The following is a 27,940-nucleotide window of genomic DNA, read 5'->3' as shown; positions in this document are numbered from 1 at the left end:
GAAATAGGAGTATGATGTGATATAAATAAGTATTGATATGATGTTTTGAATGTAAAGTTGGATTTTTGGAATAAAATAAAAAATAAAAAATATGTATCTGATTTGATCTATTTGGAGGGAGTAAAATTTTGTGTGAATAGTAGAAATATTTAACATTCTTCAAACAAACACACCTTAAAAGTATTTTATTAATAAGTAGAAGTGTGTAAAATAAATTTAATATGTTTTCTATATTTATATATAATAATATTTTTGTAATTTATGTAAAAGATTAATAATATTTAGCATTAGTGTGATAATAAAAAATAGATACTAATGGAATGATAAAAAAATATAATTTCACTTAGGATGAAAAATATATTATTTTTTAAAAATATCATATTATTACGATTTACTTATTCAAATTAAAATTTGTAATTATCTTGGACTGATTTCGTCTGATAGATATCGCTTTGTTTCTGTACTACACTACACTATATAACACATATAATGACAATACATTTCTTTTAATAAAGTGTTTGGTTCAATGACTGTTTTTTTTTTTTTTTTTGTAAAAATGCGATTTTACCTTAAGATTTTTTTTATGTGATAGAATTTATTGCATTTAAGAGTCGGATATTTGGAGTTATATATATCGTTGGTTGGTTGGTAAAATTATTCAAGATTTATATTTTCCAAATTCAATTTATTTTGCGGATTGAGTGAAGGATTTAATTTTTGTTATATTTTTAAATAACATAATTGTCTCATCACGAATTTTATTTATTGTGATAAATTAAATTTGTACATTTATTTATTTATTTTTTTAAAAAATTTATTTATATATATTTTTTTATCAAATTAGGTGTATTCTAATAGAAAATTATTACAACGGTTTTTAATTAATTCTAAAATATATAATATATACAGATTCATATAAAATATATAATATAATTTATATACTAACAATTCAATATAAAATATTAGTTTTATACTCCAGACATACAGTACTTAATAGAAAAAATATTTTAAATTAAAAATATAAAACTAACACACCAATCAAATAATTAAAATTATTAACTTATTTAAAACATCGTTAGTAATATAATTCAATATAAATAAAATTGATAATTATAAATAAATATACAAATTTTTATTAGTATGTTCAAATAAAATATTATATTTTTATAAAATAAATAAAATATAAAGATATATAATATTAATAAAAGAACTAGAGTTTTTTTTTTTTTTTTGTTGGATGGGAGAGCATAAAGATAAATGTTGGAATGCAAATTATTATAAAATCCTCTAATTGCAAAATTTTAAAATTTTTGAGTATTTTGAATTTTATTATTTATTTTGTAATCAAATATAAATTTATTGGAATTTTAAAATTGATCCCATAAAATCTTATCAAATTCGGGAATGATCGTAACATTATTAAATATAATATTTTTTTTTGATTAGTTTTATATTTTTAAAAATTTTAAAATTTCAAAATTTAGGAAACCTCTATTTGTAGGGAGTATAACAAATCAAACGAAAGTCTGTTTACATATTTTGGGTTTATTTATTTTATATTTTAATTTGAAATATATATTTTTTATATAAAATATAAAAAATAAAATTTTATATTAAATATTAATTTTATATTATTTATATAATTTTTATAAAATAATAAAATATACATTATATATTAAGAATGAAAAAAAGTTAGGCTAAATTGTATAAAATTCACTTATAGTTTCATAAAATTGAATAAAATCGTATGTACTTTTAAAATTATGTCAAACTCTCTCGTGTGGTTTCATAAACTTTGCGTCTAATCCATCGGCCGTCCTTTTTTGTGATGCGTGACCTACATATGCGAATGAATATTATAATACTAATTTCTAAACTCTTAAAATTATAAATATATTCAAATCTTATATTTAGCATAAAAAATATTAAAAAAGTAAATTTTAAAATCAGAAGAAAAAATAACTATTTCTGACTATATTTACTATTTCTCTAGGTTAAATAATAAAAATAATAAGTGTTTTTTTGTAATTTCAAAGATTTAAAAATGAAGATTTTAAAATTTAATCACAGTTTGAACGGATGTACATCAAACAATATTAAATAAAAACTGAGCTTATAAAACCACAAAAAAAATTTGATGAGATTTTGAAAGTACAAGAATTTTCGTGCAATTTTATAAAATATTTGGTACAATTTAACCAAAAATTTATTAGAAAAACAAACTCTTTAACTTCTGCAAAAAAACCACATATTTACTGTTGCAAAAATCATGTGCCGAAAAGCCGTTTCACACATAGCAATAATAATAATAATAATAATAATAAAATATTTAAAGCATAATCCCGAGGGGCACAGGGTAACGGGCGTGGACTCGAGAGCAGGTGATTCGAACCCGGATGTATCTGCGTTCAATTAACGGGAATGAACAAACCGACGATACGTCCGGAAAATTAGGTGGCATTTGCTTCCGGCTGGCGTTGGGGGGTCAAATGAAAGCACGTATTCTCTCTCTCTATCAACCCTTGCGAGACGGCGAGGCGGTGCCGTGGGCGACCTGACTTCTTCCTTTGGTGTCCTGCGCCGCTGCAAAACCCTCTATTGGTTTGACGCTTCAAAGGGTAGGCGGATTTTTTATTTGTTTTTGGTTGTTTATGGAATTAGCTTGTGTGCTCTTGTTTTTATCATGCAAATTCTTGTGATGGTTTGCATTGGAGTGCGGTTTTGTGAATTTTTGATTGTTTTTTGAATTGGAATTGAAGTTCTTCATTGATGGTGATTTTGATTGTCGGCCTTTTGTTTGTTTGATTGGATCAGTGGTTGATTTTGGGTGGTTGCATGAGTGGTGTTGACTGAATTCTGATTGATTGTTGGCTGATTCTGCTGCGGCAAAGAGCGGTCATTTTGAGGGGTTGAGGATGGAGAGGATGGACAGGGTGGCTAATTGCAAGGTGAGACTGGATACGTTTATGGAGAACGAATTTGTGCATTGCGGATTATGTTTGTTTGAGGTTTTTTAATATCTGTTTGTACTGAATTGAAATCTCTAGTTTACTGAGTCGCATACAGTTAACTTTGCTGGTAATTAATGTAGTGAATTACCTTATGTTGAATAGGATGATAATTGCCCTAAATCTGTAAATCCTAAACTGCAGGTTTAGTGAATGCATTAATTTTGTGATCTCATCCAAGTGAAATTTACCCTACTCTGGTAATTTGAGTTGTTTCTGCATGTTGTGCCATGCAGACGAAGAAATTCGTGTTCTTTGATTGGTTCTTTTGATATGTTGCTGTCGGTGTTTTTGTTGCGACAGCTGGCAACGGATAATTAGTGGATGCAAATAGATGATGTTGTCTTATTTATCTTATTTCAACGTATATAGTTAATCTAAAATTGGTGTAACCAAGTGAATGAGCTTTGCCGATAATGTTGAGTGACGAGCTATACCTGCTAGCTTTGAATTATTGTCTCTAAAAGTGACTTCTTTCAACTATTTGTGTCCTTTACAATTTTGGAGAGAAAGCTGCTGCGACACAGCTGTAAATGGCGCGCCATGGCTGCAGCCTCTATGCCATTTGTTATAGTTAGGTGCGCTATGTCCAGATGTGTGCCCGAGGCGCCATTTTCATGTCACGTGGCGCGTGGCACTATTTGAATATATATGTTTTTAATATTTATTTATTAGGGTTACCTATAATTGATTAGGGCTTGTATATGGAAAGTATATTTATATTCTTCCCATGTTTCTCCTGCTCATAGCCGCTGGCCGCCGCCCTCTGCCCTATTGTTTTTCAAATCTCCGTTTTTCCTTCAATACTTCCCTTCCCTCTCCCAGTGCTTCTGATCCTCTGCCAGGCAAGGCAGTCTGTTGCTGATGTTTCAGTTTTTAAGCTGTTTCTTCGCCAATAATTTTCTTTTACTCTATTAGGGCTTGTTTGCCTTTTTTTAATGTTTATGTTTTTTTTTTGTTTTATTGTTTTTGCGGTGAAACTGTGGTTGATATGATATTTTAAATGGAAAATGGGCGTTGGATTTGATGTTTTTGGAGGAAAATTGAGAGTTTGAATAGTTGAAAGTAAGTTAAAAAACACAAGTAAGCAAACCCTTTGTATATTAAATAGTGTATGTTTTACAAAGTTTTAAATGACTATATCTTGTTGAAAATGTGTTATATTGATTGCGCATTATGTATTTAAAATTGTAATTTGTTGTAGTGTATCCCGTGCGCCACGCTGTGCGCCATTTACAACTCCACAGTGGTGTTCGGCTAGATAGGCTAATTAGTAGTTAATTAGGGGTTTGTTTAGTTGTTTTTGGAAGTATATTGATGTTTTGGTAATATTAAAAAAAGTTGATATAGAAAATAGGTGTTTGATATGATGTTTTAAATATGAATAGGTGCTAGATGTAATGTTTTGACTGGAGTACAGGTTTTTTGATGTAATATTTTAAATAAAAAATAAGTATTAGATGAAATGTTTTGTTTTTTTGTTTTTTTATTATTTTTATGAATAATGCAAAATTGAAGTTGGAAAATACAAATTAATTGTTCCTAGTTTTTGTCAAATGGACTACTGTTAATGACAATTGTTGCGGCGCACAGGAAACTGACACACAGTTTTACTAACAACCGATTTATTAGAAACGAAAACAATATTTTATCTTTCTTATATTGAAAACAATTGATTCTTTATGAGACTTATCTTTGTCACAATTCCACTTTTATTTTTTCTTCTATTATTTTTGTCCATATGTCTCTCTCTGTTTCGTTGTTCACACTTTACTCTTTTTTTTTTTTTTTTTTTTTTTCTGTATCTATTTCCATGTTTCCTTTTTTATTTCAACATCTTTTCCATGAGACTGAAATTTCTGGGTTTCGGTGTTGCTTATTTAATTGTTGAAATCTTATATATAACATTATGAATTATGTAATGATATCGGAAACATAAAATATTCTGATATTCTTGTTGTGTGTAATGGGTTGAGGTAATTTTGGAATCATTAACATATTTTGACGTTAAAAAGAATCTAATTTATTATTGTAATTTTGTTGCGTGAATGATGAAAATGCTTTACACCATTCTCCATTGAGTGTTTTTTGTTTAAATTATGCGATTTTTTTGTAAGGTCTGAAGTTTATATTTATGCCTATTCCACCCAAGGTATATTATTTCAAGAGATTAATAATTTGCTTAAAACATGACAGAACATTGCAAATATATGCCACATAATGATATTGAAGTCACAGAAATGTGTGAAGAGTTGAGTTTATTGCATCAATTTAGTAATTAGCTTTTTCCATTTGATAGGTGAATGCAAGCATTGACTAAACAATTGGAACAAATGCATTGCTATTGTTAGGGTCTTTTATTCTTTTCAACCATGAATGCTCTTCTTCTTCTTCCTTTTTTTCAAATTCCAAAAAACAACTGTTTGACACTGTAATTCAATTTTAAGTCTTGTGATGAGATCTAATACTTCCATTTACATGTTAAGATAATGTAGTCTAATTCAGGAATCCAAATAAAACAAGTAGAACAACTAAATGGAAACCCTATGCCCTCTTCTCATCTTTCATTTTTGGTCTTCTTTCTTTTTTCTGAAGGCAAAACAATTTTCTACTTCTGCTCTCGAAGTGCTCCTTATTTCTTGTTGTCTTGTTTGTTTACCAAGCTAGTATTTTAGCCCCAGATATCGATTGTTCCTGTGCTACCTTCCTATGAAGTTCAACGATCCAATCAATTTTCTCATTCATTTATGCTAGAAACAATCTGTGGTTTGCACCTTCTGAAAACTGTAGGAGCTATCAGCTATGATAATGGTTGAACTTATGGTCATAAAGTAATTTGAGCATAAATTTGTTTCATAAAGCCGTTCCTTTGTTTGATGTGAGAAAGTGTTGATTATATTTGAAACTGAAAACAGGAGTTAGAAGCCAGGGTGATTTCACTTGACATATATCTTCAGAAATGTTATTTCAGTAAAGAAAATGAAGTAACCTCTGTGTTTATTCTTTTTAGAATTTATTTTTATTTGAAATGGTGTTTTGTGGCTTTAGAGGATCTAGGTTCACTTAATAGAAGATTTTAAATTCATGTTTGTGGAGTGCTGTAATTGACAATTGGTCAAAAAAGAAACAAAAAAAAAAAAAAAAAAAGAAAAAGAAAAAGAAAGAAAGAATGTACCTTATAGAGGCTCTCTTCCTCCCAGAAAGATGCAATTCTGCTAATTATTTTTTGCTTTTATTTCTGCTGGAAATCTCAGATAGATCTACTTGATTTGGATGCCGCATGAAAGTATATTTCACTCTTCCTGGGACCCCCAAAATGGGGCTGTGATGACTAATTGATTTTATTCTGGCATTATGGCCATGTTACATATATCTTCTAAATCAATTGAATGAACTTTTGTCTTGATGCCCGTCCTTTGATAATAAATTGTTCAGATTTGCAGTCTAATAATGAAAATGATTGTATCTATGGAGCATTTGTAGTTCTGAACTATGAAATGTAGCATTAATGGAAGTGTCTGCACATTGCTTTGACAGTGAAGAAACGGTGGAGACAGATTCTGTGTGTTCACACATACATGCTTTTACTTTTGCCTCATTGCGGATGATGCTCAATGGTATATAGTTATGTGCCTATTGGATCCTTATAAACATAGAAGTCAAAAAATTATGATTTCAGATATTTTTCACTGTTCATCCCTCTTGTCCTTTGTTTGAAACATAAATAAATCATATACTGTGGTTGTTATTATATGACACTGCAGGAATACAAACACACACGCACATTCTATATGTGCTTTATAGACGTGCTTTTCACTTATTTGGATACAAACTAATTATTATACTTGAATGAGATGTCAAGTTGGCTTTTTGTTTTTTTTGTGGGAATCTCTGAACTGTACTTGATTCCTTGCAGGACAAATTAGCATATTTTCGGATAAAGGAACTCAAGCATGTCCTTACCCAACTAGGTCTTTCAAAGCAAGGAAAGAAGCAGGTTAGATGCCAAGAATACTGTTGCCATTGGTGAATCTTTGTACCCCTTCATCTTTGTTTCTTTTGCTGGTTTAAGAAGTTTAGAATAAGAGCTTATAATGTTCAATTGCCTTTTGGTCTGAAGTGGACTGTTATTTATTTAATATTTAAATTACACCTTGGTGATCCAAGACACATTATTATTATAATGGTTATGCTTGCAGTACTTAGTACCTGTTCTTCAATACATGTATTATGCAGTTCATATATGGCATTACACTGGTCCATGATGTAGCATGCTAGTGGCTTGATTGATTTGCAATTTATATTTCATGTGGACTGGATGTCCTTCTTCAATTACCCGAATCAAGTGAACTGTCGAATCATTTTAATTACATGACCTTAGTATTGTTGCATATTAAAACAAGATGCTTGATTTGTTTGGTTTTCTTTGCACAGGACCTTGTTGATCGGATAGTGTCTGTTCTCTCTGATGAGCAAGGTATGGCCAATGTACCTTAGGATGTGTTTGATTGTTTTGCACCACTCAACCAACACATTTACCAACAACCACAGTGACCATAACCAGTTTATGAATGTTTTCAACTTTGTTTTCGTACCATTCATAAAAATTTAACTAAAAAACATCACATCCCACACTTATTTTTCATTTAATATATTATATCAAAAATATGTTCTCTTCAACATCACATCCCACACTTAATTTTCATTTAATATATTATATCAAAAATTTGTTTTCTATTCAAAACATCACACATCCAACACAAAATTTTCATTTAAAGTTTTACTATTTCTAACAATCCAATACACGGAGCACTTCCAAAGCATAACTAAACAAACCCTATGAAAGAACACTTTGTTCACCTTCGCATGGGTGAAAAAAGACATCCTTTTAAGTTTGATATTCATGTATAGCAGAAAGGCAATAGAGAGAACAAAAAGATTATTTTGGAAGTTTCTATTCTCTGAATGATTCCATCTAAAAGCATGTGGTCCCCATTATGGTTGATATGTTTTAATGCATCTATGTGCAGAACTATCTAACATCACGCTCAATTGTCTCAGGAACATGGGCCAAGAAAAATGCTGTTGGAAAGGATGAAGTGATTAAGCTGGTTAATGAAACTTACAGGTGTTCTTTTTGGCTCGGTACATGAACTTTGCCAAGACACAATTTTTCTTAATTTATCCTTCTGACATGAATAACCAACATAAAGAATTACTAACTTGTTGATTCTAAAATGAAAGCAAGAAACTGTTAATCATTAGAGAGAAAAGAAACTATGTGAGTTGAAAAGCAAAAGTTCTGACAAGTGGAGTAATGGATTGTGAAACCTGAGAGGGTTATGACTGCATCTTTGTGGCATTTTACAAGTGGAATTGGCAGAATATATTTGATTTCTAGTATATAATCTTACATACATTCTCCATTTTCCAGCAAAATGCAGGCTTATGGGCCTCTTAATTTAGACACTGCATCACTGCCCGTTTCCGAGAGTAGAGATGTCAAACGTAAAGATGATAAGGAAGATTCATATCAGATGGAAAAAATACGTTGCCTTTGTGGAAGCTCTCTGGCAACTGACTCTATGATTAAGGTATTATACATTTTGCATATTGGCATTAGTACAAGCACTGTAAACATGTAATTCTTGGGTTGGTGTCTCATTTTTCATACACAGAAACACACACACACACACACACTCATATATATATATATATCTCTGTACTATGCTGCAGTTAGAATCTTATAGTGGCATAATTTTGATTTCAGTGTTTATAACAGTTGCATCTTTGTGCAGTGTGAGGATCCTAGATGCAATGTCTGGCAGCATATGGCATGTGTATTAATTCCTGAGAAGCCCATGGAGAGCGTTCTACCTAATCCTCCAGACATTTTCTTCTGTGAAATTTGTAGACTAAATCGAGCTGATCCGTAAGCAGATTTGCTCACTGTATCTTGATATGCACTATTATCATGATTTTACATCACATCTTCAGCTTTGTCGTTTCCCCAAATTCTTTTCTATGAATTGCTTAACTATTTTCCTTGTAGAAGCTTGTCAATTAATTAGGCGTTTGTTTATCTGTACCATGAGAAATTAATCAATTCTGTTTTGACGTCTGATGTTAACCTTTTAAAACCATCTTTGTACGACTCATTGTGCTTTTGAGGCTTAGTATGGAGCTGCTGTAATCTTATTGATTTATACTAGGGGAATTCTTGATTAGTTTTTAGTTAAGGTGTGCTCAGGACAAGAACTGAAAAATTTTACAATTCACTATCATGCAAGGAATTTAGTGAATCTTGGTGTTACTAGACAACTACATGGAATGTGATCTAATTGATATCATTTAACTATTTATTTGAAAAATTTCATGTAACTTACAGTAACTCAAGCAGAATAATGTATCGTGTTTAACTTCCATATATGACTGGTCATTGTTTTGGTTAAGACAAATTTAAGATGGTTGAGTTTGTAGGATTAAGGTTGCCAAAATAATACATAATTGTTTGTTAATATTGGAGCTCCCATGTTACATTATTGATTTGTTATTTGGATAGAGTTTCATATAAGAAAAGGGTGTGTTCCTTTAATGTTTGGATTTGGGTTTTAGGTTTGAAAATAGTAAATATTTGAATTAAAAGACTATTTGATGTGATATAAATAGATGTTTGTTGTGATGTTAAATAAGAAATAGGTATTTGATTTGATGGTTTGGGGATGAAATTTTAATAAATAGTGTGAGACCAGATCCAACTTTAAAGAAACAGCGCATTTTTAATTCTCTGTTTATGAATATATAATTGCAGAACCTTTTAGGGGTCTTTTCCTTTTACGGATGAATTGCTTAGATAATTCTTATGCATCGTATGTGATACATAGGTAAAGGCAAATATGGTGTTTCTGCATTCTTACCCCAACTACAGTTGGTTTCATCTAAACTTTTCGGAGATTTAACTATGATTTCATACTGTTTATTTATTTATTTATTTTTAAATGCAGCTTCTGGGTCACCGTTGCACACCCTCTACAACCTGTAAAGCTGAACATCACAAGTGTACCTACAGACAGGTAAGCCTATATGGTAGTAGTAGTGTAGCACCGATGTAACTCACAGAGTCAAGATGTAATAAATTATTTTTATCATAGTTGTCAATAGCGCGTTGATAGTGGTGTAGTGTAGCGAAGCGACAGTCTGCCGCTATCACTGCTCTGCCATTCTGCTTTTACTCAATAATGGCGTAGAGGCTTGTAGCTGTGTGGAGCATTGTATAGTGTTAATATATTATACTTTTTGTTATAAATAGATTTAGATAATTTAATATTACAATATAATATTATATTTCTTATTTGGTAAATATATTTATACTATTATATTACATTATATTATATCTACTTCTAGCTATAGAAAGGAAAAGGACATTATATAATTTGACGAAAATACAATGAAAAAATGAATGAAAATAACGAAAAAGGAGAAGAATATTAAGAATATTAATAGATTTAGAATCTGATTAACTTAGATTATCTATTTATCAAATTAGTTGTGATCTTATTGTTTTTGTCTTATCTATGAGCTATAAGATATCTTTTGCAATTTTATTGGTTTGAATTATAACTATAAGATTAGTCTATAAATTTTTCTTATTTATTTTTATTGTAAATTTGTATATACAATAACTTTCATACGTATATTCTTAAACTTGTAAATAGTGGTCATCCTGCTATTTGCTATTCCGGTATAGCATTTTAGAAGTTGACCGATATGTAACGCTATTCGAGATTGACAACTAGGATTTTTATGAGCTATTTACATGATAAATTTGAACATTAGCCATATTTACTGTAAAAAGACACTGTCAGTTCCTTTTTTAGCAAAAAGACAATCTGCCCTCGTTGTTGTGTTCAAGCCAGTTTGTTGTGGGGCCTGAATATTTGGGGAGAGGGGGTCATTTATATCAATCTGTCGAGAGTTCCTTGCAACTGTTATGATTATGAAAGCAACAGTTGATTTTTACTTTTTTGCCATTGATTATTTAGGATATTTCTTATCCTTTTTTCCTTTTGCCATTGATTTTTTTTTGGCAGTTTTAGTGACTTTTTCGCTAATTGCTGTTTACAATTGTAACCACTGATCCAAAAGTTTTTCAAATTATTCCAATATATTCGCATACCATGTAAATTATCTGATCTTTATTTTATTTAAAAAAATTTCAATCTCAATTTTATTTATTTTTTTCAATTTACAATATTCTGTTCATGGCAAATACGGTCCAAACTTGTGGATAGCCATAACTATAATAGAATGTGAAAATGATGCAATGTTGTGAGTGTTATGGATCATTTTCAAATTAGTATTACATCTTTTATTTTTTTCACTTTCATAGAATTGTTCCTTTTTCCCAGAAATATCTTCTAGTCAGAAACCTTTTCTTCCCTCAAAGTGGTGTTCCTTTTAACACTCCAGCATACTTCCTGCTTGTCCTATATATATGCATCTGATTCTCATTTTATTTTGTCCTTCTTAGTTCAAATCCTAATCAAAGCATTGAGAAAACATTTCAACTCACAAGGGCGGATAGGGACTTGTTGTCAAAGCAAGAATATGATGTTCAGGTTGGTCAGGATGCCGTGTATAGCAACATACATCTCTATGTTTAGAATATGCAGATTGCTTGTGATACTTACGATGGCGATGGAATTTATTATCAGGCATGGTGCATGCTTCTTAATGACAAGGTTACGTTTAGGATGCAGTGGCCGCAATATACAGAGCTACAGATAAATGGTACTCCCTCCGTCCACTTTGAAAGTTTACAGTTACCTTTTGCGTCATTGCACTTAACATTAAAAATATCATTGTATTTGTATAAGTTTGTATACAAATATCATTATATTTGTATTATAAGACATTAATAGAAGTATTTTTGTCTTGTTTACTGAATTTATACTATGTTTTGATATAATAATTAATATTTAAAGAGCAACACGCAAAAAGTAAATGTAAACCTTTAAGGTGGACGGAGGAAGTATTACTTTTCCTGGTTTAATAACTTGTGGATACCTTTCACTCTTGACTATTAGTTTTTTCCTGTTGTTATTTTCCATCTTGGTTGTCACAAGGAGATGAATGTTTGTAAAGTTACTGCAATAAAGTACTATTGTGCAAGTGTTAAGGGTGTGTTTTGATATGATGTTTTGGAAGGTTTTGGAGTTTTGAGTTATTTTGGGAATAGTAAAAAGTTTAATAGACAACAGGGTTTTGATGCGATGTAAATAGGTGTTGGATGTAATGTTTTGCATAGAGAAAGAGTTTTTAATGTAATAATTTAGATGAAACTTAGGATTTGAATATAATATTTTTAGAGAGAAATTTTGATTAATAGTATGTAAACAAAGTTGACAACATAAATAAATAGAGCCTAAATTTTCCTTGGTGAGGTCGAAACATAGCTTGTTTAGGAATTTTTGGAAGATATTTGTTAAATGTTAGTCAAAAGGATTTGGTTGATATGCCTTACGATTTTAATGTGAAATGTATCTTTTGTTATACTTGATGTCTGTGAAGTCTTTTATACTTCCAGATAACTAATAATACTAATCCAACAGGTGTATCAGTGAGGGCTATAAACAGACCTGGTTCTCAGATGCTGGGGACACATGGTCGAGATGATGGACCTATTGTGAGTTGTCACTTCTTGAATAAACACCTTTTTAGTTTTTTGCCAACTAAGAGAGCCTGGTCATGTCAGTGTGATATTGATCTCTAATTAGAGATGGTAGTTATAAAATATTTTGTTGATTTTGTTTTTGGTGCATACAAACCTCTTGTTTCATGGGTAAGCTATATATTCCTAATATCCAGTATATTCTCAATCAACATCGAAATAAAAGGATAAATGCTCTGTTATTCTTTGGCGTTCACTATTCACTGAGCATAGACATGTAAGATACACGATCAACAATCTGATATCGATTAATTTATTTTATCCTTGTCCCATCTGAAAATCAAAACACCAGATTAAAATTATTCTTATCTTCAATATTTATTTCGTATTATTTATTTATTTTGCATCCCTTAATGCCTCTCTTGTATACTTTGATGTACTGTTTGGGAAAGGGAAGAAGGGGGTCATCAGTAGAAGTACTATTTGAGTGGTGTTGTGACCACTTAATTATTGATATTTTTTCTTCTTATTGGACTTGTTTCTTTGTCAGATTACACCATGCACCAGAGATGGAATAAATAAGATATATTTGGCAGGAGTAGATGCTCGCATATTCTGTGTGGGAGTTAGACTTGTCAAGAAGCGCAGTCTGCACCAGGTCTATTGTTCTCCAGGAATTTCATATTTGTTTCTTCATATTTTGGTGTATTATATTCTTCTTATTGTTCATGCATTTTCATGTAATGTGCAAGTAATCCATGCCTGTTTTACTTGAGATCCTATGGGTTTGTTTACTTAGTGTTTTTGGGTGGATCAAAAAAATACAATATATGTACATATTAATACAATATATATAATAAATATATATTATCTAGTCAAAAAGAAACAATTCAACACAATATTATTTTTTATTTTACCAATACAATTCCCAATACCTAACATATAAATGACATCTATTCAAAAACACAAAGTGAACAAACCATATGCTGCAGTCAATTTATATATTTTTCCTGTTTGACTGCCAGTAAACTCATCATACTTTCGGCAACTAGTTTTACAAGCCACCGTTTCTATTTCCCTTTTCTTGTCAATATATCATTTTTAGGGAGGGGAATTATCTCCATATGTGTATGTTTGAGCTTTAGACCATAATTATCTTGGGCTGTCTTTCCCCTTTCCAATTTTTCTATTATAGATTATGGACAGCTTGCATAGCTGCAGTTGGCTTGTGTCATTTTTGCCCTTGGCTTTTACATCTTAATGGATCGGATGATTGAACTTTACTGCCCTAACTGTGTGATCTGTATTTCTTGAAAGTTTCAGACTTTTTGCTTTTGCTCATGTTTGACAGAGATTGTTTTACTTGGGGATATTTTCTATTAGGTTCTAAACATGATTCCGAAAGAGGGTGAAGGAGAACGTTTCGAGGAAGCACTGGCTCGTGTTCGCAGATGTGTTGGTGGTGGAAATACAACAGAAAATGCTGACAGTGATAGTGATATTGAAGTTGTTGCAGACTGCATTTCGGTGTCTCTACGTTGCCCTGTAAGGAGTTTTGACATTTGCATATTTTTATAATTGTGTAGTTACACAAAATGCAATAGATTTTTGTTCTGATATGATGTACTTTATGGGAAACATTTTTGTATGCTTGTAATAGACAATTGTTTATGAAGTTTCAATCCTTTTTACTAGAGTAAACAGTGACTTGAACTTGTTTTTTCGAAGTATAATGCCTGTAATCTTGTATAAGACCATTTTCTGGCTCTTTTTAAGGGCCTGCTGTATCTGTATTTAACCCAAGTCTGTTATAATGTCACAATTTTGGTTAAGGTATGCGCGCTATCTTTAGTATCTCTTCCTTCTGACGTTTACCGAAACTGCTTTATACTTGCTTTAATGACCGATTGCCTATTATTATCACAGAAATTTTTGGCTGTAAATGTACTTTACTATATTGTGGACAATGGTTAAGGTTGATGAGCTATTCTGTTGGGACAAATGGCTATTTGTTCATCTATATGAAAGTTTTTGGGTTTCATTCTTTGGTATATCTTGATAATTGAAATGGATTAAGAGAAAATGTTTCTTTAACATGAGAATATTCTATAATTAGCTTTCTTACAAGTGCTTATTGTTGTACATCCCTTGAAACTGATACATGTATCTCTTTCTTGTGTGCTTCAGATGAGTGGTTTAAGGATGAAGGTGGCCGGAAGATTTAGCCCTTGTGCACACATGGGTTGTTTTGATCTTGAGGTTTTTGTTGAAATGAACCAACGATCTAGAAAGGCAAGTGTTTATGAGATCATCTGTTTGTCATATTTTGCTTTAATTTTTTAGTGTTCATACTTCTGACCTGCATAAATGTGTGCTTGCTTATATCTTGCTTTACTTCTTCTCTCTATTTGCTTAAATTTAAATTTAAAATTTATTTTTATTTTATTTTGGGCAGAATTGCTTTTCTTGTTGAAATAAACTTTTATTATCCTTTTATCTCACCTAACTTCTCTATTTATGGTTTTCATTTAAATTTGCGGATGCAGTGGCAATGCCCGATTTGTTTGACGAACTATTCATTGGAGAAAATCATCATAGATCCTTATTTTAATCGAATCATATCTAAGGTATAGTCGGAACCATATTTTGTGGTCAAGTTGTTTCTTTTTCCTAGATATTCATCATTCGTTATGATACCTCAATTACAGTTTCAACATTGTGAGGAAGATGTGACAGAGATTGATGTGAAGCCTGATGGCTCCTGGCGTGCCAAGGCAGAGGGCGATCGCAAGAGTCTCGGGGAGCTTGGGCTGTGGCATCTACCTGATGGAACCATCTGTCCTCAGGTGGAAGCAGAATCAAAACCGAAAATAGACCTTCAACCTGTTAAGCAGGAATTGGGTTCTGATAATCATGCTGGTCTTAGATTAGGAATGAAAAAGAACCAAGATGGTTTCTGGGAAATTAACAAACCTTATGGGCTTCAGGGTATTCCTTCTGCAAATAGATTTGATCAGAATAATGGCCATATAATTCCTATGAGCAGCAGTGCCACCGGGAGTGGCAGAGATTGGGAGGATGGCAGTGTTAACCAGGATGGGGGAGGGAATCTCGATTATTCTGCAGTTAATGGTGTTGAGTACGAGTCGTTATCCATGAATATTGATACTACTCATGGATTTAGTGACAGGACAGCACAAGCTCCGACTGGGAATGCTGAATTGATTGTCCTCAGCGATTCAGAAGATGAAATCGAACCACCCCTATTGCCCTCTGGAGCTGTTTACAAGAACAGTGGAATCGATGCTGCAGTCCCACATCCAGATTCACGGCATGGCCTTCCTGATTCTTTCTATGAAAATCCTGGTCTTGGTAATGCTGGAAATTCATGCCTTGATCTTTACAATCCCAACGATGATGACCTCGGGATTAACATGTGGTCATTGCCATCTGGTAGCCAGGGAGGTCCGAGTTTTCAGCTATTCGGTTCAGATGTGGATGTTGCCGATGCCCTTGTTGACATGCAGCATGGCCCTCTAAACTCATCATCCATCAATGGCTACACAATGACTGCAGAGATGGCTATGGGGTCAGCAGCACTTGTTCCTGAGCCTCCTGCTCAACAATCTCATTCCGATATGAATGATGGCTTGGTAGACAACCCACTGGCCTTTAATGGGCAAGATCCTGCACTTAAAATATTTCTTCCCACCAGACCATTCGACGCCTCAGCCGCCCAATCTAATACGAGAGACCATCCGGAAGTAGTCTCGAATGGCATTGGTGGTAGAGACGATTGGATTTCTCTCAGGCTTGGCGACGGTGTTGGATCCGGTCAAGGTGAAACTATGGCACCGAACGGGTTGGACTCAAGACAGCACTTGCAATCGAGGGATGGTGGTGCGTTGGGCTCATTCGATGATGATCTTACAGGTTGCTAATTCAATCTATTTATGTGCAAGATTCTTCCATTTTTATTTTGGCCTCTTTGACACGATCAGATAGATAGATAGATATATATATATATATATTTGCCGTGTTTCTTGTATATGTAATTAAAAGGAAAAGAGTTTGGTTTCCATTTTGCAGCATCGTTGTCTCGGCAGGGAACGAAGGAGAATAGGTCTGGTAAGATACGTAAGGAAAGATCATCATCAGATAGTCCATTTTCATTTGCTCGCAAAGGGCGGCCAGTAAAACAAAAATTATACTTGTCTATTGATTCAGACACTGAGTGAAGCTGTTTGGGCATGCAGTATACAAATAATGGAAGCAAGCTATAGAGAGATAGAAGCATCCAATCGATCTCCGGGTAAATTATGATTGATTATAGTATATACTCTCAATTTCGATGTATCATTATTGTTTTTTGGAGAGCTGGTCAGGGTATGTGTCATGAGGTGTTTTTTGCCTTTCCAAACTGGTGGGGCATTCTTTTTTATTTTTATTTTTTTGAAAGTTCAGATATAGAAAAAAAGTATTATTGGTAGCGAATTCTTAATTCAAAACTGATAAACGCAGAAAAAAGATATATACTTTCTTTGTTTTAAAGTTTGTGAAGGAAGAAGGGGCTATATAGAATGGTTGGTTGGTTGGTTGGTGTTGAAACATCTTTCTTGAGAGTAATTATATATATATATATATATATATATATGTGCTATTTTCTTCGTCATTCAGATATATGTTTATTTTTTTTTTGGATTGTCATAAAAAGAATGTTTTTTTTTTTTCGGTTTTAATTAAAAAGTATATTATTTTTTTTATTCTTTTATTCTTAAGAGATAGAAAAGTAATAATTATTATTTATTTTTATTAAAATTTTGTGTTCAAATCTTTGAGCACATAATTGTAAGCAGGAGGAAGTTTATGATACATGAAAGGCTCTTTTGAATTTGATAAATTTGAAAATTAGAATTTGCTAATTTAGACAATATTTTAGATTCAATATTTTCAAAATTAATAATTACCGACGTTGAATCCAAATAATTATTATATTTAATATTATATACATATACTTTATTTTTTAGTTTTTTTATTTTTTTTTTTTTATCAAACGTCAAAAAAAAAATAAAAAAATTATAGTATCTGTTTATCATAATTAAAGACTCTCAAGTAGTATTATTTTTATTTGACATACTAATAATTCTGCATTGGAGTAGTTTTATTTTGAAAAGATACATTGTAATGTTATATAAATATATTATTTATATTTAATTACATTACTATAACATTTTAAATAAATTAATAAATGTAAAGCATCATAATTCAAATTAATTTCGATACACACTCCTATTGAACCGAATAAAATTTTAAGTATTTGTGTTCGCTTGTTAACGTTCATGAATAAGACTCGCATTCGTCAATTAAGTATTGGAGTTCGTCCGTATTGTTCGAGTGCAGTTCGTTTAGTAATTTTATTGGTCGAGAGTTGGTGTTTGTGTTCGTAAACTCGTTTGGACTCGCTCGAGTTTGCTTGAATAGATATAATATTTTATTTTTTTAATTCATACATACATTATATTTATTTATTTATTAATGATTTCATATATTTATTTTATAAAGAGTGTTCGTGAATAAAGTTCGAGCTTTTTTCGTTAACAAAATGAATCTACTTATGTTGTTTGGCTCGGCAAGTTTGTATTGGCAAACGAGCTTAAATCGAATCGAGTCAAATTCACGAACATTTTAATTCATTTAACATCTCTAATTGTATTTAATTTTCATATGCTAAAGATATGTATGATATGTAAAATTGAGGATGTGGGTAGAGATAAAAAAAAAAAAAAAAAAAAAAAGGTAAAGAGACAAGCAAGATGGGATTTGGACTTTCAAGAGGTCTTTTAAAGATTTAAATACTATTGATGTTAAATGAAATATGTTCACAAGAATGAAAATAAGATATATAGGCAAACTGTACGAAAGTTATCTATGCATCGTCAGTAAGATCATGGGTTCGAATTTATATAATATATATATATTATACAAACTATATTTTTTTTTTGGACGACGTTGGAACCCACAGTCGCTACCTGAAAGTGCGCATTAGGTAAATTCTCGGCCGAATCTGAAAAAGTTACACTAGGCGAACCATACGTGGCAGGTGAGCTGAGGTATCGGGGGTTTGATAATGGAGGTTCTATAGTACCTTTACATTCTTCAACTAAGCTGAATTTCATTGTGGCTATTCCTTCTATTAGTATCTACTCTTTGACATTGATAGATAGTTTCGAATTCTTCTACGATCTCAGATCCGTGTAGAGAAACAAAACTTGTCGCCGTATCTTGTCTTCGCTCATAACATGACTCATCAAGCGAAGAAGTTTCATCGTTGTTGTTTGTTACTGAAGAATGGTTTTGAATGCTAGATTCCGGAATGGATGACTCGATCTTCCCTTTTTCCTTCCTCCTCTGTGTCCCTTGAATTGTATGCGCGACGAGTATTTCGCTTTTGTACTGAGAGCCCATCTGTAAATGTAATTTATTGTTTAGAAATTATATATTTTTCTCGTCTTTTTATTTTAAAGTTGACGGTTACTGTACTGACTGCGATTAGTCAATATAGTAGTGACTACGCACAAAATATATACAACACATAAGGTATAAACCAATAGTACAAGATGCTTTATCAGTCCCAATTTAAAGTAAAATATCATTTTTATCATTTGTATATGTTCCATTTCTTCTTTATTTAAAAAAAAAAAATTATATACTAATATAATTTTTACTTAAATTACACATATAATTTTTTTTTTATTTATATAAAGTCCAATGAGAAATATGTCAAAAACTCTCACTTCTACTCACTAATAAAATATTAATATTATTTCTTAATTTACTATAAAAATCTCAAATGACCCATCAATTTGAGACAGATGAGGTATATATTAATATAATGCAATAGAACACATGAACTAACATATATTATAATTTGTCTTAGCATACAATATGCATATTTAACACATAATACATACAAATTAGAACAATCAAATCAATACATACTAACAATCTATATACTCTCTCCGTCCCAAAACTATAGTTTGAGTTGTTTTTGACACGAGATTTAAGGAATATTGATATTATATTGGTAGGGGTGAAAAGTACGGGTAAAAGAATTTTTTGCCCTTGTGAGAGCATTAGTGTAAAAAGTAGTGGCAATTGTGTAATAATAATAAGAAAGTAATGGTAATTTTACAGTGATATGATTATTTATAAAAATAAGACTATTGTTTTGAGACGAACAAAAATAGTAAATACGACTGTTATGTTGAGACGGAGAAAGTAATATATACAGTATGTTCTATTTTCATGGTTGTTATTTCATTTTTCAAGTAATGGGAGACCTACAATATAGGTGTTTTATATTTTAATGAAAGACGTATAATATATGTATGTTAAAAATATAAAATACTTTATGTAAGTTTTATTATATTATATTCACTATCATGATAAGAAAAATATGTATAAAAATTTTCAACTTGTGATTTCGTATCCCTAAGGCAAGAATCATGTTGTAATTGTTAATTATATCTTTTATACATATAATCTATTTATAATTAAGTTTTTAGCATATAAAATACTTCTTTCGTCATCCAATTGTGTGCTCATTTGACCGAACATGAATCTTAAAAAAAATATGTAAGAATAGAAATTTTTACTGGTAAGAAAAAATAGTATTTTTCTACTAAAAAAAGAAACGTGAATAAATTTGAATGAAAAAAAAAAAGAAAAAAAAGAAGAGGAAAGTGAGAATAGATTTAAATGACGGACGGAGTAAAATATAAGAGAGAGGGAGGGAGATGAATAACCTGAGTAACCAATGCATATAACGGAAGAGTTACGTAGCTGCAAATTATTTGAACTAAGACCCTGCAATTTATCGACCATTTTACTTCTATTAATAATAATAATAATAATAATAATAATAATAATAAATAACTAAATAAATAAATAAATAAATAACAGAGGTACAGACTTACGCTAGAACTACTCTCACAACAATGACCTCAACATATTCATGGTAGCATGACTCAAGTCCAAATTGCCACTGCAATAACATATGACATTTCGAAAAAAAAAAAAAAAAAAAATTCATTCCAATTGTTAAAAATTTGCATATTGTATGAAGAAGGATTTTTTTTTTTTTTAAAAAAATTACGTACCGTGACCCATACGAAGAAGGCAAATTCAAATGAGTTCTGTTGTCCAAACATCGGAACACAAATTTCAGTCAATGGGTACATGAAATCGTGTGTATTTACGGATAAATTAAAATCAACGCACCATGAATAGAGCGAAATGCAACATAATTAAGACCAATCGCGGATTCTCGAACCAAAATAGGTTGTTATTTGGTTGCACCAAAGGAGTTCCTCTTATTACAGTGTTTTGATTTGTCAGATGGATCGCCATTTTTGTCACTATTACTCCGAGTTTAGTTCCAATGAACAAAACTACCTATATATATATATATAGATGTATATATATTCAATATAAAAAGTTAGAATGGAAAATTTTATAAAATAAAGACTATTTTCACATTGTTTAATACATTGATGAATATTGCACAAAATATCATATATTATATTCATTGCATAAAATCTCCCGAATTAGCATGTAATGTTTCATAATATACAGAAAAAAATATATAACTGACAACTGAGAATTAAATGACTGTTATATGACCTTATATTGTATAAAAGTAATTATTAGAAAATTCTTAATGTAATCTTCTATTAATAAAAATATATAGATGATGTCGACCGCTTATTTCTACAATCAAGTTCATTTTCTAATATTCGAGTAATTTTAGTTGTCATTACTTTTAGGTACAATATTTATATACAAATTTCATGTTAATATAATGAGATTTTATGCGGAAAATAAAACCTAGGATGTGTTTTTTTTTTTAACACAAATCTCCTAAATTTCATCCGATATTATTTTAGTATCAAATCTAAATCAAATTTTTCCAAATTTTTTATCAAATATAAAACAGGAGAATAATGTATTATATATACTTTAATGTGTTAATAATGATGTAATTTAGTTACTATTGATACTTACAATAAGTGGCAAAAATGAAATCCATAAGTAGGCATTCCACCCTGTTTGTCATCAAGCAATAATTTTAGATTTGATATATATATATATATATATATAATTAATAGTTGTTTTGACAAACTAAATTAAGACAATGAGAGTGACTTACCATGCACATCAAGGACTAAGAAAATAACAACTACCAACCACATGATAGGGCTGTCCATAAAACAACACATGATTGTTAGAACACATCAAAACATAATTAAGAATGGTTATTATAGACAATGGTTAATGGTAGTAGGCGCGTATCGATTAGGCCTAGCTAACATATAACAATAGTACACACAACATATGCTACAATTGATCTTATCAAATTATTAAATTTTAGCATAACATAAATACTAACATCACATGGTAATAATCCACACATAATGATCTCAACAGATATCACATATTAATACAGTGTAAATATATGGTAATAATCTATATAACATATGTTGATTTAATTCTAATAATGTACTTGGTATACTATTATCATATGCTGATCAAAGCTAATCTACACCCTAACCATCCCATGTAGGGCAGTGGGGCTCTGCGCAAAAATAAATTATAGGCTCTAATTCAAAATAATATCACTGATTGACGTCGATTGGACAAGATGTTGAATGTGAAGGTTTGAGCAGTGTTGATTTGAGAAAAAACGATGAAAAACGGACTGTCAAGAAGTTCGAAAAGTGAGAATGACTGAGAGAGGATGAAAGAGAGAGAAGAGAGAATGTGAGGCTGGTTTGGTCTGAGTGGATGAAAGCACTGCGACAGGACGTGAGGTAAAGAAGTGTAGACAAGTATTAAATTTAGAAAGATAGGGTGATGTATAGTCCAGAAGAAGATAAATATATGATTAGAGTTTAAAATTTAATTTTAAAATTAAACTGAATAATTAAGGGAAAGAAAAAATATAAATAAAAAAGTTGAAAATTTAATTGTAAATTTTAATAAGAATACTGGATAACATTTTAAAATATGAGTTTTCTATTAACGAGGGACCTGAACAGCTGCTCACCCTTCTCCTGCTATAGCTCGCCCCTGATCCCATGATAATAATGTATAGTAGGTAAAATTTGAGTTCAATTAAATTAAAAGAACAAAAATTTTATTGAGAAATTACACTTCACTTTTACTAGAAAGTGTTTTAATCACATATATCTTCTCTATTAATCTAAGTACTACTTTTGTAAAGATCGTAAGAAATTAAGCATACCTTATGCCAATAACTTCTTTGAAGTCATGCTCCAAGGATCGTTGTATATATTTTTGAAAGTTGAAGATATTATTTGAAGAAAAATGAGCCTGAAAACGAACAAGGTAAGCCACAAATTGAATATTCGAATTTAAAGCGTTCTCTTTTAAATAAAATCTATAAAATTATTTTATATAAAAAGTAAGTATAAAGTAGTAAAAAATTATCAAAGTTATACCACCTAAAACAATTGCGCCAAAACTAAAACTAGCAAAAGTAACGAGACAAAGTGAGTATTATATATTTTTCTTACACATTCACAAAACAAGAAAATTTACGACGAGGATTATTTATTCTAAACACTAAGGATTATCTCTAGTAAGGGAAAACATACGAACCGAAACGAAGCCATGTCGCAAAGTGAGGTAGTCGATTTTGGCCACTGAGTTAAAAAACTGACGAAGAAAGCATTTCTGCAACACATATTATCGCGATGAAAATAAGATATGAAACATATGTAATAAAATGATTTTTGACAAGGGAAAGATAGCATACTATCCACATTAGCGTTGGATTTGTATTTTCTGAGGTTGCGTGTCTTCGTCCAAATGTTGTTTCTCGTGTGATTCGAAATCTTTCAGGATCTGTACAAACATATTTTTTGATCAAAATACCATATTGCATTTACATTAGTATAGTACATTAAAAGAAAAAGAAAGAAAGAAACAACATATATATCCTTATTGTTTACGAAATAATTAATACTTTCTTACAACACTACATGTGTAAATGTATATCATACCATTAGCTATTGCATATTCAAGTGAATGAGTCTCCTTCTCCCACGTTTTCCATCTCTTCATCTGTGTATAAAGATCGATAAATGTTTGATTATTTGCAGTGCAAAAACAATAGAAATATTTTAAAAAATATAATTAAACTACTACTTGAAAACGCAAAATGTAGCAACTATTTCAAAATGTAGCAAATATATGTATCTATCTACTTATTTTCGAGAGCGGGATACAAGTAAATTTCATTTTGAGAAATATATGGGTGCGCTCTTTTATCAAATTTCTCCAAAATTTTACTATTAAGAAAAAAAAAAATTTCTCCGAAAATATCAAATCAAATACTTATTTTTCGTTTACTATATTATACTAAAAATTAATTTTACATTCAAAACATTATATCAACTCCTATTTATATTACAAGGTCATACAACTATTCTAATTCAAAATCTTTACTATTTAAATTCCAACAAAAATTTCAAACCCCAAAACAAACACACCGGAAATACTCCTATAAATTAGCGTGGCATAGTAAGGAATTTTTTTGAAACAATACAAAAACAAACCCTATATTTGCGATCTACCTATATAATTTACATACCTTAGCCCTTCCTAAGGCCATGGTTGCGACACTTGAGACAATTTGCATGATTGCGAGCACAAATATGAAAATATTGAGCTGGTTTATGCCGTTTGGCGACATCATTGGAGTCTTTCCCTATCCGACATTCCAATGGAAGATATAAATTTAATTAAAAGTATGTATTAATTAACTTGTGCTTTAATAAAGGATTTCTCGAAGAAGGAAAAAAAGGAGAAAAAGATCGAGAAGATGTAAGAAAAATTTGCAAAGCAAATTACAAAATACCTCGGAGCAATTATGCTCGTAGTTAGAAGTTGCTTCGGAGAAATGCCTTGAAATCTCGATGTCCTCCTTTGTAGGGATTAATGAAGTTTGAGAATTCAATGTCCTAATATGCTCTAAACCTTGTATAGTTTTAGTTGGAGAAGTTTGTCGGCATGGAAGCATGGAGTCGGCAACATTATCCGGTATGCATATTTTCAATATGGAGCTTTGTGTAATCGATAATATTAGTGACATGAAACCTAAGAGCATCAACACTACAGCGCCGTGCCGAGCCCGGAAAAAAAGTGGAAAAAAATTAAATTAAATAGCATGCTCATTTGGTATTTTTTCGTGAGGTGAAATAATTATTGAATATGATATTTACATGAAAATTTAGCTATAGACTGTAATTTTTCTAAGAGACAGAGAAATTGCATAGCTAAAAGAAAATGGAAGGAAAAAATCAAATTGCAAACTTTTGTTTAATAAAGTTCTCAAGAAACCTTCACATTCTACACTCCTTTTTTAGATAGAAAATATGTTATATATATTGCCGTCTTATATTTATCTATCAATTTATTTTTTGCATGGAGTTTTAGGAATATTAGTATCTTATTGGGACGTAGTAGAAATAAAAATAAAAAGATTAAACTAACCTTATTAGTATTATTTGATACAAAGGTAATGACATTTGTGTAATATATTGTAAAGTGGAAAAGTATTTGTAATGTTAGGTAGATAGTACAATTACTAAAAAAAATAGATACTTTGTTATGAGACGGACCAAAATAAAAAAATAGATAGATGGTTAAGGGAATTTTAGTAATATTCATCAAGATTGTATCAACAAAAAAGTGTTGGATGAACAAATATATTTCTCGAAAAAATCAACTTAAAAATCTAAAACTCCAAACTCAATCAGACTAAAAAGAAACACTATAAACTAATTAATTTCAAGAAAATGATCATAGTAAATCAATCAATAAATAAACAATGAACCTGATTTGAGCTTCTCTATTGCATCGTAGAGAGCTGCCTTCTTATGTTTCTTGAGCCACTGATCAATTAATAGAAAAATCAATCATTCAATCTTATAATATATATGATGATGAATTTGGGGAAGAAAGAATTGATAAAATAAAAGAATGATTAATGATAGAGAAGACATAGATATACATACATGTCCGACGAGATGAATCAAATGGTCGATGAAAATTCCGAGGAAGATGAAGACGAAGCAGACAGTAGCAACAGCCCAAGTCGGAGTGTGCAGCAGAGACGACAGATGTTCTACTACTTCTTCTTCTTCTTCAAATCCACCCATTCTGATTAATTATTAATTCTTCAGCTGAATTAATTAAGTAGTTTTGATTTTGAGCATATATATATATATAGAGAGAGAGAGATATGGATCATGTGTATATATATAAATGGAGGAAAGGAAGAGGTCTAAGATGGTGGAACAAAGGGAAGACAGTTTCTTTCTTTGAGGAATGGGGTTGGGTGGGTGGGTGTGCGTGGGTATGTACACTTAAATGCATGCTCTGATCTGATCTGATCAGATCAGTTCATTATTATTTGCAATTCAATATATGAAAGTAGGGAGGAAGGTTCATGTTAATTGGTTCAAATCAGTGCTATATACTATTGTAATAACACGTAATAATACTATCTCCGTCCGGCTCTAAGGGTCTCGTTTACTTTTTATGTGTTGATATTTGATTATTAATTATTATATCAAAACTCAGTACAAATTAAGAAAAAATTGCAAAAATACTTTGTGTCTTATAATAGTAATAGAATAACATTTGTAAAAAAAAAAAATTATACAAAATATTTTTAATGTTAACTATAATGACGCAAGATGTAAATATGATCATTTGAGACAGACGGAGGGAGTATAATACATAACACGCTATATATATATGCATGCACAGTAAATACAATATTTAAATTATGACGGTGGTTACAGTGCTGAATTTTGAATTCAACACTGTGCTGAACAACATATAGTATTCCTACGTACAACACACTATATATATATTAATGTAATACAAATACATCACATGAACAAAGAACATATTATAATCTTAACAGCATATCGTGTGCTGTCCGACAACACACAATATTATTACAGACATTAAATTGTATATGCTAATATAATATAACTACAACACATGTTATTATAAAAAAATAGCACATAGTTTTATTATACACAACATGTGACGTATGTAATAAAAATATATGATGTTTGTACATATAACGTGTGCTGAGTTGAAAATAGTATTATATAGTATATATGCTTCTATATCTTTACAAGGCTATATACAAAATGGAGTGTTCGAAAGAAAGAGTATGCAAATTGGTCAAATGATATACTATTTCCCACCTAAATAATTAATTAAATTCACCAATTACTTACACTTACTTGTCTTATGGGTTTAAGAAGATTAAGAGTTTAGGGTTGCATTTCTCTTAAGTTAGATTGAATTTGGAGATTTGAAATTTTCATTCAAATGATATTTAGTACTCTTCAATCTCGAATATTCTGTAATATTTTTTATTTTACTTTGTTTTACATATTTTGTAATACTTTTCAAATAGAAAATAATTAACTATATTTTTATCTTATTATGTTAATCATATAAAAAGAGTTTCAATGGTAACAAATTAAATAGTTTGATTTGAGTAAATAAAATTTTTATTTAAGTTTCGATTTAGATAGTATAGGAATGTAACATTTTTAGGAGTTTGAATCAATGATCTTGTTATTACAAATTCTTCTCGTACCACATGTCATCCCTTCCCATCCCATTTCATGTTATTATAATTTATTGTTTCTTGGAGAAAAGAGGACAAATAAAAATGTATATTTGTAGGACTAAAATAAATTGAACTTAAGGAAATGAAGATGGAGGAGAGGGGACAATACAAGTAGTGGGACACATTTCTTGACTCCTTCAAATTTCTTACTCACATCATCCATCCATCATTAATGAATGCTTCTTTTGGGCGAATTTGAAAAAAATTGATCTGAATTTGACATTAAAATAATATTGGATAAAATATTTTGTAAAAAAAATATTTATTTTTTTAAAAAATCCAAAATGTAAATAATAAAATTTAAAAAAATTTAAAAGAAATAACATAGCCGTATATATATATATATGTTAATTCTTAATTCTTGATCCATAATTATGAAGGATTAGACAAAATTTACATGTATTGATTGATAACTTGCAGTGACTTTACCGGTCACGAGTTCACTCCCCACACCAGTGGCGGACCTATTAAGGGGCAAGGGTGGGCTGCAGTCCACCCTTCCCATCTCAATCCCACTTT

General features: G+C 30.6%; 2 protein-coding genes across 6 annotated transcripts; one reads left to right on the top strand and one right to left on the bottom strand.

Annotated features, from left to right (window-relative positions):
• The first annotated feature begins 2,453 nt into the window (after positions 1–2,453).
• Positions 2,454–17,232, top strand: LOC127239219 (E3 SUMO-protein ligase SIZ1-like). 5 transcript variants are annotated; one of them, XM_051257266.1, is made up of 18 exons: positions 2,454–2,618; positions 2,815–2,948; positions 6,925–7,005; positions 7,443–7,485; positions 8,070–8,136; positions 8,443–8,602; positions 8,807–8,940; positions 10,013–10,081; positions 11,539–11,626; positions 11,723–11,798; positions 12,620–12,693; positions 13,229–13,336; positions 14,062–14,223; positions 14,866–14,970; positions 15,225–15,305; positions 15,387–16,611; positions 16,768–16,806; positions 16,935–17,232. In XM_051257266.1, the coding sequence occupies exons 2-18, from the start codon at positions 2,916–2,918 to the stop codon at positions 16,943–16,945; spliced, it is 2,556 nt and encodes an 851-aa protein (XP_051113223.1). In that variant the 5' UTR covers positions 2,454–2,618; positions 2,815–2,915; the 3' UTR covers positions 16,946–17,232. The 5 variants fall into 5 exon arrangements, with proteins under 5 accessions (XP_051113223.1, XP_051113222.1, XP_051113220.1 ...); XM_051257265.1 differs by having other exon boundaries at positions 2,455–2,618; positions 16,906–17,232; XM_051257263.1 differs by having other exon boundaries at positions 2,455–2,618; positions 16,768–17,232.
• Positions 17,233–18,756: 1,524 nt separating this feature from the next.
• LOC127266684 (MLO-like protein 3) lies at positions 18,757–26,096 on the bottom strand. Its single transcript, XM_051297029.1, has 15 exons — positions 25,779–26,096; positions 25,598–25,655; positions 24,620–24,873; positions 24,353–24,469; positions 23,763–23,823; positions 23,516–23,604; positions 23,359–23,433; positions 22,982–23,070; positions 21,887–21,936; positions 21,742–21,782; positions 20,959–21,132; positions 20,838–20,873; positions 20,655–20,722; positions 20,484–20,544; positions 18,757–19,143 (listed from the first exon to the last, which is right to left on the bottom strand). The coding sequence occupies exons 1-15, from the start codon at positions 25,920–25,922 to the stop codon at positions 18,835–18,837; spliced, it is 1,626 nt and encodes a 541-aa protein (XP_051152986.1). The 5' UTR covers positions 25,923–26,096; the 3' UTR covers positions 18,757–18,834.
• Between the last annotated feature and the right edge of the window lie 1,844 nt (positions 26,097–27,940).

This window comes from Andrographis paniculata, unplaced genomic scaffold (genome assembly GCF_009805555.1).
Source record: "Andrographis paniculata isolate CXL003 unplaced genomic scaffold, ASM980555v1 Contig77END, whole genome shotgun sequence".
Classification (NCBI taxonomy): domain Eukaryota; kingdom Viridiplantae; phylum Streptophyta; class Magnoliopsida; order Lamiales; family Acanthaceae; genus Andrographis; species Andrographis paniculata.
Note: the sequence above shows the minus strand (reverse complement) of the source record. Positions and strands in the feature narration are given on the sequence as shown.